Genomic DNA, 13,588 nt, shown 5'->3' on the forward strand with positions numbered 1-13,588 from the left:
TTAACACCCAAAGCCTGAGCTGGACAGAGCTCGTTTTGGGCCTTTCCTTGAAAGGTACTAGTGCCCTCGCCCTCAGCAATGCACGATTGAAATTAAGGCTGCTCTGGTCTGTGGCTGTCAGGCTCATGCCTGTGCAGTTTTCCTTTGTGACTTGAAGATGCATTGCCAAGTAACCATAGCAGTAATTGGTAAGTGCTTACATTTGAATTCGTTTGAGTTATAGTACATGTAGCTGGTTTTCTTCCTGTATTAAACTGGTGCTAAACATCTGATTTTATTTTATCTAAGTGTAATGGTTCAGCTTGCTTCATGCATTAAGCATGCAGTGACACGTATCCAACTCATCCTCAGAGCTTTCCAAGAACAGGATAATGCTGTGAGTACCGTCATCTCTGTGACCACCGTTTCTTATAAAAGCATTTTTTAGAGACAAAAGTAAGTTAGATTAATTATAAAAGCAACCTCTACCCAGTCTTAAAAAAACAAAACAAAACAAAACAAAAAAAAAAACAAAAAAAAACTTAAGTGACTTGTGATTTGTCTTCTGTATTTCAGTGCTGAAGATTTTCTTAGAGTGGGGTCCTTCTGCTGGTCACCAAAATCCCTCCTTGCCGTAAAAACACAGGTTGCTTTTGTGTCTGAAGTTAATAACACAGCAGAAAAGGTGACTGGTCATTTTTATAGTTTGTGTGGTGACCTGGATCAGTAATGCCTGAAATTTAGAAATAATACTAAGAACAGAAGAGAAAGAAGAGGAGAAAAAGAAATGAAAAGGAAGGGAAGAAAGCAGAAATGGTTTTGTCTAGCTAAATGCATCAAGCTATTTAGTCAACATGTAGTTTTCTTGATGGGTACTATTTAAGGACAGGGGTATCATCTCCTGTAGAAATTTCAGATTTCATTTCATTTATTACTTTTTTTTTTTTGGGCCAATATTACACCTGTGTATGAGAGAGAGTTAATGATTTTGATGCTAAAATCAGAAGGAAGTCTTGTCACTGAATCTGGGCTTACCAGGTTAGGTGAAAAGCTCTTTGCTGCGGTATGGTATTACCTGGTGAAGGGAATCTTGTGGATCAAACAGCAATGGCATGAGAAGTGGTTTGTTTCATACCTCGCCATAGCCTTGTCTAAAACTGAGTTTCACCCAAATAACAGCAGTATAGAATACAATTCCTCCGTCCATCAATATGCATTTGTGTATGACTTTGAGCTTCCCATTAAGCTATTGATCTTCAAGCATATTGATCTTCTTCATCTTGGAGCAACTTAAGAGCAGCTCTGATTTACACGAATTTGAACTTGATATAAGAGGCAGTCTGAGCAGTTAATTTCACTGAGATTACCTGTGTACAACAAGCCTCGGGTTTTATAAGGCATGTCCTGAATAAAGATCGAAGCCCTATTTTGACTGTGTGCTAGAATTAAATAATAATTTAAAAATAATGAATTTCTGGACATTTATAATACAGTTCCAGGGGAGAGCAGTCACTAAGGCATTGTGGCCAAAACATCTGAATTAACCACCCAAGAAGTAAAAGATTGCAGCCTGGGATAGCTTTATTGTTGCTATGAAATTGAAGGCATGCATACAAATAAAGAGAACAATAAGGGGCAAGCGTTTACTGGGCATTAGAGAGATGTTTATTATACCTTCTACAGCATAAGCAGAAAGCGCAAATTATCTCCAGATTTTAAAGACATTGTAAAATAATTAAACACAAATACTAAGGATCTTCCTGGAAGTACAAATGCAGAAAATGTTCCTCTGAGGATTCTTATTTCATTCTTTACATCTCTTACTAAGCTGCAATGCCACAGCCCTGCATTTGGCCACCCAGAGAATTAAAGTGGAGTGAAGTTGCCCCGATTCTCATTCCTAGCTCAGAAGTCCTGTTGGAGGGCAGGGAGTATGGGCCGGGAATGTGAGTGCAAGATTTATAGCCCTGTCTTTTTACTTTCAGTCTGGATAAGAAAAATTGTTCCTTGTAGAGATATAAGAAAAAGCCTTTGGAGATCATTCTTGCTCTGCTCATGGAGCAAGCTTCTCAGGTGGTATCTTCCATTTGCAGCAGATAATGAAGAAGCATCCTGGCCCCTTGCACCAGAACACTGTTCAGTCGTTGGTAAAACATCCTGTAAAGCTTCTCTCTTCTCTTTGCTTTAGAAGATGCAAAGAAACGCCTGGTACAAAGGAAGCTATGTGTCCCGGCCAGATTATGGCCCTCCAATTAGATGAGATTTTGCATGAAACCACATTTAGTACCACACGTCTCAGATTTTAGGGTTGAGGAAGTGCTTGCCATATTAATTCATGCATATTAGCCATGTCAAGTGAGTGTGATTTAGAGTACCCTTTAGTGTGAGCCAGTTCAGGAGGTTAAAGCAGTAGCAACCAAGCCAAAATAAATTGAGGAAAGGAGCAGGGGAGGGGAAGGAATTACACAGACAGAACACTGGCATGTATGGGGCCTTCCTTTTTGATGGTAGTACCTAGGTCTTTAGCTGTATTGTCATCTCAGTGAGCCTTTATGACCTCTACAGATGACTGAGAGAAAGAGAATCCCTTTTAGGTAGGTTGGGTCCCTATCATTAGGAAATGTGTACATCTGATTTAGCGTCCAGTGTCCATCTTGTGTCCATCTGGCTTAAAATACATATATATAAAAGAGGATACCATCAATAGGCCTTACGTGTTGGGGGTGAGGCTGAAGAATGTTAATTTTCACTTATAGGTGCGCAATCTGAGACCACAAGAATTGCCATATATGAGTGTTTCACACTGGGTAACCAACACTGTTAGTCACAAAGGTAGATGTGTGTTACCACTAGTGATATATCTGCACAAATATGCTTAGGGACTTTTTTCAGAAGACTGATTTCTGAACTAAACTTCTGTCTGTTTTCCAACCCAGCACTAAAATACAGCAGGCAAGGCAGTTTTGGATAGGTAAAGGTAGCGTTTTGATTACTAGAGAGGACCATTAATTTCCTTTGGGCTTATAAAACAACCCCATCTTTAGGTAAGACATCCTCTGCACCTATGAAGTTCATACCTTGCTCCCCCAAATTTTATTTATTTTTTTTAACAAAATGAAATGTATGCTTCCAAATAAAGGAGAGAAATAGATTTTTAGTTTTAATGAAAATTGCAAATTAGAATTAGCTAGTACCTGACTATTTAGCCTCCCCAGCTTGACAGGCATTTATTGTGTGGAAAATACAACATGAAAGTGAGCTTATTTTCAATTTTTATTTTGTCACAGAAACTGATATACCAGCTCACTGGACCCTATGATCTGGAATTCTGTTTACAAATGTGATAAGTAGTAGATACAATATAGTATAATATAAAACTCCAGTAATGAATAATTATACAGAGATATGCCCCGAAGGAAATTTCACATCAGTGCTGAAGGGGTGTGTCAGGTACTGAAGCGTGAGAGTCAGTGCTGCTCATCAATGATGGTCTTTGCTGGCACAAATGTGAATTATATTTTAATTATCCACATAGGCGTTTACTCTCCTTCTGAATTTCATGAACCTGTTGGCCATGCTTACCTCTTGGCTTGAATGATAAATAGTTGAAAAAAAAAAGATCTTTTATGAACCTAAATAGTTCCCCTTGAATTTTATTAGCAGTGCCTGTTTTCTTACTTAAAAGAGAGGAAGCAAATATGCCATGAGCTGCAACAGCCAATCCCCCCTGAAGTTCATAATCTTATACGTATTTGTGTCAAATGAGGTTCTGCATGACTCGGTTCAAGCTGAAGGCATGTGAGCATTTTGTATTGCAGGGAGGCTTTATTTTCAAACAAAGTGAAAAAAAAAAGTGTTTGTTTTTCTTTTCTCTCCCGACTATTGCATAGCAAAAAGTGGATGTATGGATGTCGTCCTCAGTTTCTGAAGCTGCTTTTTGTAAGCAAAATTAATTTAGATCTCATGAATGTTCGAACTGTTCCTTCCACAGTTTCCTTGTAAATGTTGTACTGCAACTATTACCCAGTTGCCTCTCTAAACAAGCTATTTAAAGTTTTCCATAATGGCTTTTATTTTGATTGAAGTGTTTTATCAACTTCATTGTTCATTCATGTATTGCTTACAAGTAATATCAATAGCTTAGCAGAGATGTTTGGGTTACCCATAGCAGCATCTTTCTTCTGTATTAAAAATGGATTATTTAATCTATTTCTGTTCATTCATCTCTCTAGACAAGTTTCCAAAGAATACACTTTGCCACCAACTTCTCCAAGTTACCTCTCAGTTGGCTTACTTCCATTTCTTCAATAAATCCCACAGAAGGCCTTCAACTTTCAGAAAATTCGTATCAATCAGGAATTGGCTTCCACCGTACGGGAGTTTCCTGTGCAGTGAATGTGTCTGACGATCCCAACCTGCCCAGGGAGTTTTAAGGGAAAAAAATGTCCCCATTTCTGCATAGGCAGGAGGTACAAAGCCTTCTGACTGCCCAAAGATATCCTCTATTAAACTTGTATTTTACTAGACAAAAAGCAAAGAATGTCATTTCAAGAAGTAAACTCAGCCTCTTCTATGGACCAGCTGGATTTTTGAGGTACTTCCCCATTCCTGCCAACAATTCATCAGTTTTATTTGGAATAAACTTTAATCAGCTTTCTAACACCCCTCCTGCAATCTCAATTCTTGATCTTGTGATTATTTTCTCTGCCACAAATCTCTTAAGCTTTCAAAAAGTCTCCAGCTGCTTGTTTACATAGGGACTTCCAGGAAAAATAGTCCAAATTAACTGAAGGTGTGAATCCAAAGTGTGTTAGCTAAACAGCTTTAAATCGATCTTCCTTTTGAAGGTAATTCAGTTAAATCACATTCAAGACACCTCTGTGGTGAATGAGCGTGGCCACACAGTGGGCAAATACAGGTTAAGTTACCCACTTAAGAAGTTTAATTTGGATCCAGTTTCTTGTGTGCTTCTGTGGGCACTATCCCTGCCACAGCTGTACCCCACGGAGTGGTGACGTGGTCTGCGTCATGCTGGAGCCCACTGCGCACCCTGCACCGTCTCTAGCTGATATTACTTGGCTGAAACGGGATGTAACATAACCTGGAGCATCATCAACTTATTGTCAATACATAAAACCAGGCTCCCATCATTATCATTACCGCTACTGCAGTGGTACGCGTAGTCTAAAGTGGAAATCAGCCCTATTATACTAGCTATTAAGTGAAAACAAATTAGCTGGCTCCTGTACAAAGAGCAGAGTCAAAGAGCTGCGGGCTGGGCTGGGCTGGGCAGGCAGTGAGCTGCAGCAGTATTGGGTCTCCCAAGGTCCGTCCTGGTGCTTCGCCAGAGAGGTCTTGGTGGTCCAGAGAGTCTGTGTGGGAGGGCTAGGCCTCTGACTTGCCTGGAAAAATAAAATGTGATAATTTCTAGCCTATGCTAGATCACATGGCCAAACTCAGCTGCAGTTTGCATGATCGACTGTGTTCAGAGCAATGCTAGCCACCCAAGCTGAGTGATTTTACTCATGCAAATGTGCTCACGAGAAAGTCACGCTGTACAGGCTTGTGCCATTTTGCAGTCTACATCTGGTTGAAATATCCTTCCTTTCCCAGTTAAATGCTCTGGGAATTACCTGAGACTTATTGCCTTTTTGATCCCTTTCAAAATTCAGTAAAGTCTGATAGGGCTCGTAAATGATTTTCTAGCCCTCCATCCATTGATTTTCTCTCCTTGGGGAAAAACAGAAAACCCCATGAAGTTGTGAGATGTAGTTCATTGCTTTTTCATACATCTTACCAGTTGCAGGCCAAAAATATAAAGTAAAATGCAGGTTCTTCCATTTGAATGTAATCTCAAAGGTTATAACTGTCAAACTAGAATACAGTTCCAAGGCTTTGAAAAGGCCAGTTGCCTCCAACAGTGCTTTTTCTTTAAGAAAAATGCCAGCCACCAGCTTAATTTGTTCAAGAAGTGGTTTGTATTACGCTATCAGCTTCGTAAAAAGAGCAGCATAATGTCGTTAGTGACAAGAGAGAATGGCTCAGTCAACTTAGAAAATGCTTTTTAGGCAATACGTATTCCCCCAAGGTGAGTCAGTGAGACCAGATGTATGACCAGAGAGGGGGAGCCATTGCCTTTATTTAAGCCTGGACTACTGAGCTTGACCGTGTAAAGACCATAGTAAATTTTTCATTCCGTGCGTTCAACATTTGTATTTTCAGCTGTTGCACGTACTAAAAGATTTGGCTTAGAATAATGTTCTATGAAGCTAAGACACATGGGAAATCTCGATTCAGCATGGACAACTTTATAAAAGCATTAGTAACGGACAACGTGGAAGCTAAAATCAACAAACCCTATCCAGTCATTGACATGGTGCTAGGAAGAGGAAAAAAATGGTGCTTTTTGCTTTGGTTATGACCAACTAATTCTGATTACGTTTTCTGAGAAAAAGCAGACAATCTTAAAAGAGAGGGCCAGGTTCCGCACTGCAGTCTCAAAGCCAGAAGGAAGGGGCAGATCAAGGGCAAAGAGGTAGCGCAGAGACTTCCGAGTTGTAATTGTGTCAGGTCAATTAAAATCTCCTAGTGCTTCTCTTTTGTTAAAAACTAATTTATCGAGAACTGCTTTGCATTTGCCATAGGCTAAAAGAATACACTGGGGTGGCACACAGTGCACATGTGATCAGCTGACATATGGCAGCTTCATGCCCAGCAGTAATTTGTTCGTGTGTTTGAGACATCTGATACAAACACAAGGTACTTGCATACCAAAATTAGTGTGTGTGTATATATATATATATATATATATATATAAATGCACTCAGTCTTTTTTCCCTAACTCTTTGGGATAAAATAATTTAATCACTTTTGGAAGTTTAGATTTGGGTAACATATACTAATACCAGTGTAGTAGAGCTAAAGTTTCTTAAAACCTAGAAGGGTTGACTGGTCTTGACTGTCACACTTCAGCAAGGTAAGGAGAGCTACTGTCAACATAGACTGCTTTTATACCTACCTCAAGCCACAGTTCTTTGCCAAAGCAAAGAGCAGGAATGTAGCTTCATGAATTGTTGAGCTTCATCCTTTGGGATCGTGCTTCAGTTGACCCGCGCTGTTTGAATTGTCCATTTTACAAAAGGGAAACTCTAGGACAACATGATGAATATCGGCTTTATCACTGGGCAGAGCAGAATGCACGTGTGTTGGAACAAAACAGCTGCAACAAAGGCTGAGTGTTGAATTGCCTCTCAAAACATTTTGCAAAGCAAAATATTGAAATGTTTCTGTTCCAGAAAAGCTTAGCTTTTTAATGAAAGTCTACACAAACTTCAGCATTCTTAGCTAAGAATACTGCAGCTTAAAAACTGTCTTCGTTGTTTTCCCTGCTTAGTGGTTAATGCAGCTATAGATGGTATGATTATCTCATTGCAAGCAGCAATATTTTCATTGGTCATCACTTCTTAAGCTTTTAGACTGTCTTATGTTTTAAGAATTGATAGAAATTTAAAACAGCTAGTGCAAGGCTTCTTACACCTCAGCAAATTCACCTGAGCGTTTAATACTAATTGGCGTAACAGTGGCTGCTTACATCCAAACATTGCACAAGTATTCATTTTCTAATCAGAGGCTTATGAGTGACAAGTAATTCTGTGTTAACCATTTGGTGACTGAACTTATTTTTATAACAGAAATTGGCATATAGCTCATTGATTTAGTTGGAGGTTCTGGAGCTTTTTTTGCAGGCTGAATTGTTTCAACAGATGAGACAATGACAGAGACCTGATTCTGACCCTACTTAATGAGTAAAGTACCAGAATTGTAGAGCTGTTGCAATTGGTGAGGTCAAAATTGAGATCCTATATAAATGTTAACTGATAATTACCTTTATTTATTCTTGACTGCTTGTGTTGATGAGTTTGGGTTTTTTTTAGCTTACTCTTGTCATTTTTCCCACAGAGCTGCTCAGAAATTGAACCTGTCTTCTAAAAAGAAGAAGCACAGACCTTCTGCATCGTCTGCTCCTGAATCTCCGCTCTTCTCTACCAGCTTCAGCAGTATCCTTCAGACTTCCCCACCCCCTGCACCACCATGTTTGTTAAGGGCAGTCAGCAAAGTGAAAGACACCCCTGGTGTGGGCAAGGTAGGCCTTACAAGTATCACTAAAACACTTATTTTCTGTGGGAGGAGATTTTTTCCCTGTGCTAAGCATCAAGAGAATTGGAAAAGCACGTTGTTTCTTGTTTGGCTTTATTGCAGTTGGTCCCTGCACATGCACAAAGGCCTGACAACATAGACTACTTAGTGCATGCGAATTTGTAATAAGGTTGAAGTTGACTTGAGCACAGGCAGCCCTTACCATGCAGCAATAATACATTTCGAGCTCTCAGTTGGGCAAAATGCACCTGCACTGGGGCCATGGTGCTACCCAGGGGTGACAGTGTCCATTCTGCTAGGGTTTCTGGAGAAGGTTGGTCTCTGCGGCTGTGTTTAAACTGTGTAGCAGGTGCTTGCTGTGGCATATTCTGGGTTCCTGATCCCTTTGTTGTCCAGGCTGGTATTTTGGCTGGATGCACCGTAATTTGCTTCTCACTCATCTATCCTGGCTTTCTTCCAGTGCAGTCAGGACAAGGCTGGACATACCTGATCCGCATACCTGAACGAAGCATATGCTGATAATGATGAATTACTCCCTTTTCCTTCTGTCATGTTACTTCCTTCCATTCTCCACCATCACACCCCCTTAAAATGCTGTGTAGGTACATACTTATGATAGAAAATGGTGGAAGCAATGGAGAAGGTGGCTATATGGTTTGTTGTTGCTGTGTTATTTGTCTGAGTAGCCCTTTTTCCCTGTTAGAAATGGAGAGCCTGGCACATTACATCTGGGAATACACACACGCGGTTGCTGAAGACAGCAGTTTGCTTTAATCAAGGTAGTTTCTTATGCAAGCATCTGTGTGTGCGGCTTTTCCATATTCATTGGGTACGAAGCAGAGACAATGAGTTTGTTGCAAATCTTTTTGTTTAGAAGAGAAACTGTAATATATAATCTAGGAGTACTGAACATATGATGTGCTTTGGTATTTCTGTTGCTGGTTTTGGACATTCACTTTGGGAAATTGCACAGTTCCATATTTTTTTTCATAGAACAGCGGTATTACTTTTGTGGCTGGTTTATGCCCATTTGAAAAGGGCCTGTAGGATTCCCTCCACATAAGGCTCCCTTCCTTTCCTCTGGCTTGGTAAATGGGAAGAAATGTACAAATCTGTCATAATTTGATAAAAGGTAGTAGTGATGCCTACTCTGTCTTCAGTGGGAGGGGGAAGAAGCTTGAATGTGTTATAGTTCGTATAAGAACCTGCTATGGAAAATACTTACAATAGAAGCTCTCTTCTCAGGATTCCTGCATTTCTGTGCTTGAGACAGGTTATATCTGAGTACAAACAAAATTTCTGCTGAGAAATCATGAAGGACGTGGTTATAAAAACAGGGGACTAATCTCCCTTGTTGAACTATGTGGACACTTACCCTGACTGTTGGTTTCTGTCCTTCCCAAGCAAAGGGTCTACATGCTTGCACAGATGGAGCTCCGTGAAAACACGGTAAGCTTGACCCGCACCTTTCTTTCTCATCTGATCTTGGATTTCTAATGAACAGGTCTTGGGGACCAGTCTTGCAGTACACCCAAACAGAGATACAGTTTGCTTCTCCATCAACACCATGTACCAGAACAGGCTCCAGGCTGTATAAGTAAAACTGAAATTTTGCAGTCCAGCAAATGAAGAAGCTATTGGAGTATGTGAGAAATATCTAAGAGGCTCAAAAAAAAAAAAGTTTTAATACATGCTTCTCCAAGGTAGCAAACCAAAGTGGATTAATTCATATAGTCAAAATAGAGAAAGTTAATTTTTTCCACGACATTCTCATTAGCAAAATTATGTCTAGCCTGCAGTTTCTGGAATTCAGTTCCATTTTTCACCTCTTTGATTTCTTCTAGGAATCACCCTATAGTTATGACCTAAAACTCATATGGTTTCATCAGAGTTTCCCATCAGTTTACCTCTATAGCATAATTTACATTTCAGTAGGTGAGAGATGGGTGTGAGGCATGGTAAGTGGGCAACCGCAGTGTAACAATGTAATTTATCTGTCAGACTGGGAAAACTTCAGATGAAGTACTGGAATTTTTAGCTTGTTTGCTTTTTATTTATTTATTTTTTATATATATGTTCAGTTTGGTGGGCATATGTTCCGGTACGAACATGCAAAAAACTATGTTAATTTTCCCAGCATTTCCTTTCACATAATGTTTCTGTAAGTTTATAAATCCATAAATTGTGGACCCATGGGGAGGAATTGGGTTCAGGGAAGCCAAACTTTATTTTTAGTCACTTAGTTTTTTTCTGTTTTATATTTAAATACCGTGTTATGAACAATCCCAGTGTGATAAAACTCTGGTTCGCTTTGGGCTTGAATGGGCTGGGAATTTTCTGGCAGGGCAGTTTGTTACTGGAAATCCTGGCTCACCAGAATGGAAGGCAGGCCCTTGCCAAGGTGTTTGGTTTCCAAGATGCCTGGGTATGGCATCGTACAGACAACCTGGGGCTAGCTTCCCAGCAGGCGGGCTCTTGGCTGTAGGGCTGGGAGCCCCAGCACAGAAGCTCTGTGTTACTGGCTTGGCATCAGCTCGAGAGCTCTCTGTTTCCCGGGGTAGATAAGTATCCAAGAAGCTGCAGGATCGGAAGTCAGGAACTTCAAAGCATAGACTTTGAGGTTAAATTTCATTTCGCAGTTTTCTAAAATGGACTGGGCACCAAACAGCAGACATTTTTTCACATCTGTTAGTAGAATTTTCAAAGATTCTACTTCTCATTACAAAATTGATGGGAATGATTCATTTCAAATTCCAAAATTTCTTAGGAATGGATCAACTGTCTTGTGCAGGCATATAATTTTTTGAATTAAACCGGGAGGATTTTGCTATCAACGAGATATTTAAAAGTTAATTAGCCAGCTCAGTTAGTATGGATATGGGTACAGCTGAATAGTCTAAACAAAGAGAAGTGAATTAGAGAGTTTATATCCAGGTTGTGTGCTTCACACCTTTTCCCACAAAAGCACTTGCAAAGCAAGCTGTACTAGCTTGGAAGTTGGAAGAAGTATTATTTGAATGCTAACATTCAGCTTTACTGGAGGAGGAGGATGAAATAACGGAAAGCAGTATTTTACTTCAATGTTAGACACACCGTTGACCACACAGAGAAACAGCAGTGTCAAGGTGAAGTAGTAAGGGATCAGATCCTTTGTTGGACTCATTTCCAATTATCTCTCCCTGAAGTAAAGTAAAAGGGTTGCGATTATATTGCAAATAAATTGGCAGTGGTGCTTGTATGGGTTGTGACATACACATGTGCTTTGGGTTTGCCTTTGCTAGCAGAGGGAGCTGATCCCCAGGGAAGTAGTCGGTTATTCCCACAGTTGTTTCTTGATAGCAGTTTTCTTTTGGGCTGAACAACACTCCAGTTCTGCAAACTGACATAGCTTGAGCATCACTTTTTGTTCTCTCTGTGCTGTCTTTGAGTCATTGTGTTCTGGGCTATTGTCCAGAGGAGAGTGGCAGATTGCTTTCGCTGGACTTAAACACAGACAAAGAGTGCCGCTATCCTGGATGACTGTACGTGCGGTTTCCCCAAGTCCCATCATTTTCCGGAACATACTCCTTAAGTCTGTTTGTTCTTTCTGACAATGGGCCAAGAAATAGAAAAAAAAAAAAAAAACAAAAAGGCTTTCCATGCAGGAATAACAAATTATTCCATGACTAAGATAAGATTTCCATGGATTTGCTCCCCAATCTGCTTCCCTCCTTCTCTCCACCCTCTGTGTTACGTCAAACAGGAAGGAAACTAAACCTGAAATGTTCTTTCTGTGAAAGATGATGTTTTGCTGAATCTCACATTTCCCATGAAAAACAGTTTAAATGAAAAATTTGCTGCCAGCCTTAATATATAGGTTGTTTTCAGGTGGCACAGGGTTTAGGATGAATGGATGTGATCTCTGGGCTTTCTTTCATTTATTATTTTTCTGTGTGTAGTCTTACAGAACTCTGCCAGTGAGAAGTATTTGTTATGTTTGAACAGAGATTAATTTACCTTTACTTACATATTATTTTTGTGTGTGTGTGTGAGTTGTTGTATGTTGGTACTGGTCAATATGAAAATAAAATAGCAATGTTTGTTAATAGAAATCATCCCGATGCAAAGGAGAAGCACGTCATCATTGAACTTTCTTTGGCAAGTCTTTTCAACCTACTAACGAAATGCACTTTAATTGTGTTTACTTTTTTTGTGTTTGTGTTTTACTTACACGATATTGTGTTTACTTTTTATTTTTCTGTAGCACCAGGATTTTCTTGCTTGAAAAGCCTAGTCCTATTTTGCTGGATAATATATAAATTCAGACAAAAACAAAAACACGTCATTTCTGTTCCAGAGCACTTACAATCTCAATGAAGGGAGAAAGATGAGGCAGATGGGAAGCAGGAAGAAAGAATGAGGTATCGCTCATCTTCACAGTAGTGTCCTCAGCCCATCCAGCAGTCCAATATTAGATAGCCCTTGTCAAGTTTTGGTAGGTGTTGTAGAAGATGAGATTATTAAAATCTTTGAAATGGGAGTAATAGGTTACACTGCAGATGCTTCTGAGGAACCCTTCCCAAGTGTGTAGGGCAGGGTAGGAGGCAGCACAGATGATTTTTTTTTTTACAGTCAGTAAGCAAGTGAGAGATGCAGGAGATGGTCTTTTGGCAGGGACTGAGCATGGAGCCTGGCTGGGAAGGGCCATGAGTGACAGCTGACCTGCGGCTGTGGCCAAATGCCAGGAATGCTTGCAGAATGCTGGCAGGTGAGCTGATGGTGTGATAGACACTCCTGAGTCACGTTCCTTTCTTCTAAGTATCTGTGTCATGTACTGCAGAAGGTTCAATTAAAAATAGTGTCTGGCTTGTAAGAATTTAATCTTCCATTAAAGCACAATACTTGATTGAAATAAGCCTAAAGCTTACTATTCACTTTACATTAGTCTGCAGCTTACCTTTCCCTCACACTGATTTGCCTAAAACTCTATCTAGAAGCATCAGACAGATTTTGTCTGACCTCAGATTGCTTCTGCCAAAACAGCAGAAGATTTTCAGAGGCACTCAGCTGTGTCATTCCTCTCACTTGCTGCAAATGTCTCAGCGAGCTGGTACCAACTTCCCCGAATCCCACTGCGGGTTCCCACCATGAAGGCTAGCTGGTGATTATCTCGGTGAAGGTGAACACATTTGTGTGGGGAGAACTGTGATACTCCTTGCTCCTTTGAAGGCAGGAGGTCCACAAAGACAGGATACCACTGATGATTAATGGGCAGAGTCTTAGATCCTTGGCATAAAAAAGGCAGTGGTGTGTTGTTAAAATCAAAAGATGGTCTAATGTCATATCATCCCACTTTGAGTATTGATCACGTAACATACTACTACTGTTCTTTTGATCCAAGTGGCTAGTAAAGAAGCATTGCTTCGCAGAGTTTTTCCATATTGGGAAAGTGATATAAAGGGAACAGATCAAG

General features: G+C 40.1%; 1 protein-coding gene across 3 annotated transcripts in view; it reads left to right on the plus strand.

Moving 5' to 3' along the window:
- KIF26B (kinesin family member 26B) overlaps window positions 1-13,588 on the plus strand; it is a 293,769-nt gene that overhangs the window by 180,339 nt on the left and 99,842 nt on the right. For all 3 annotated transcript variants that reach the window (XM_083830351.1, XM_083830350.1, XM_083830352.1), the window contains one exon: window positions 7,939-8,122. In XM_083830351.1, the coding sequence (XP_083686477.1) occupies window positions 7,939-8,122 (184 nt within the window). The remainder of the gene's footprint in view (window positions 1-7,938; window positions 8,123-13,588) is intronic.

The sequence above is a fragment of the Anser anser genome, assembly GCF_964211835.1.
Source record: "Anser anser genome assembly, chromosome: 3".
Lineage (NCBI taxonomy): Eukaryota > Metazoa > Chordata > Aves > Anseriformes > Anatidae > Anser > Anser anser.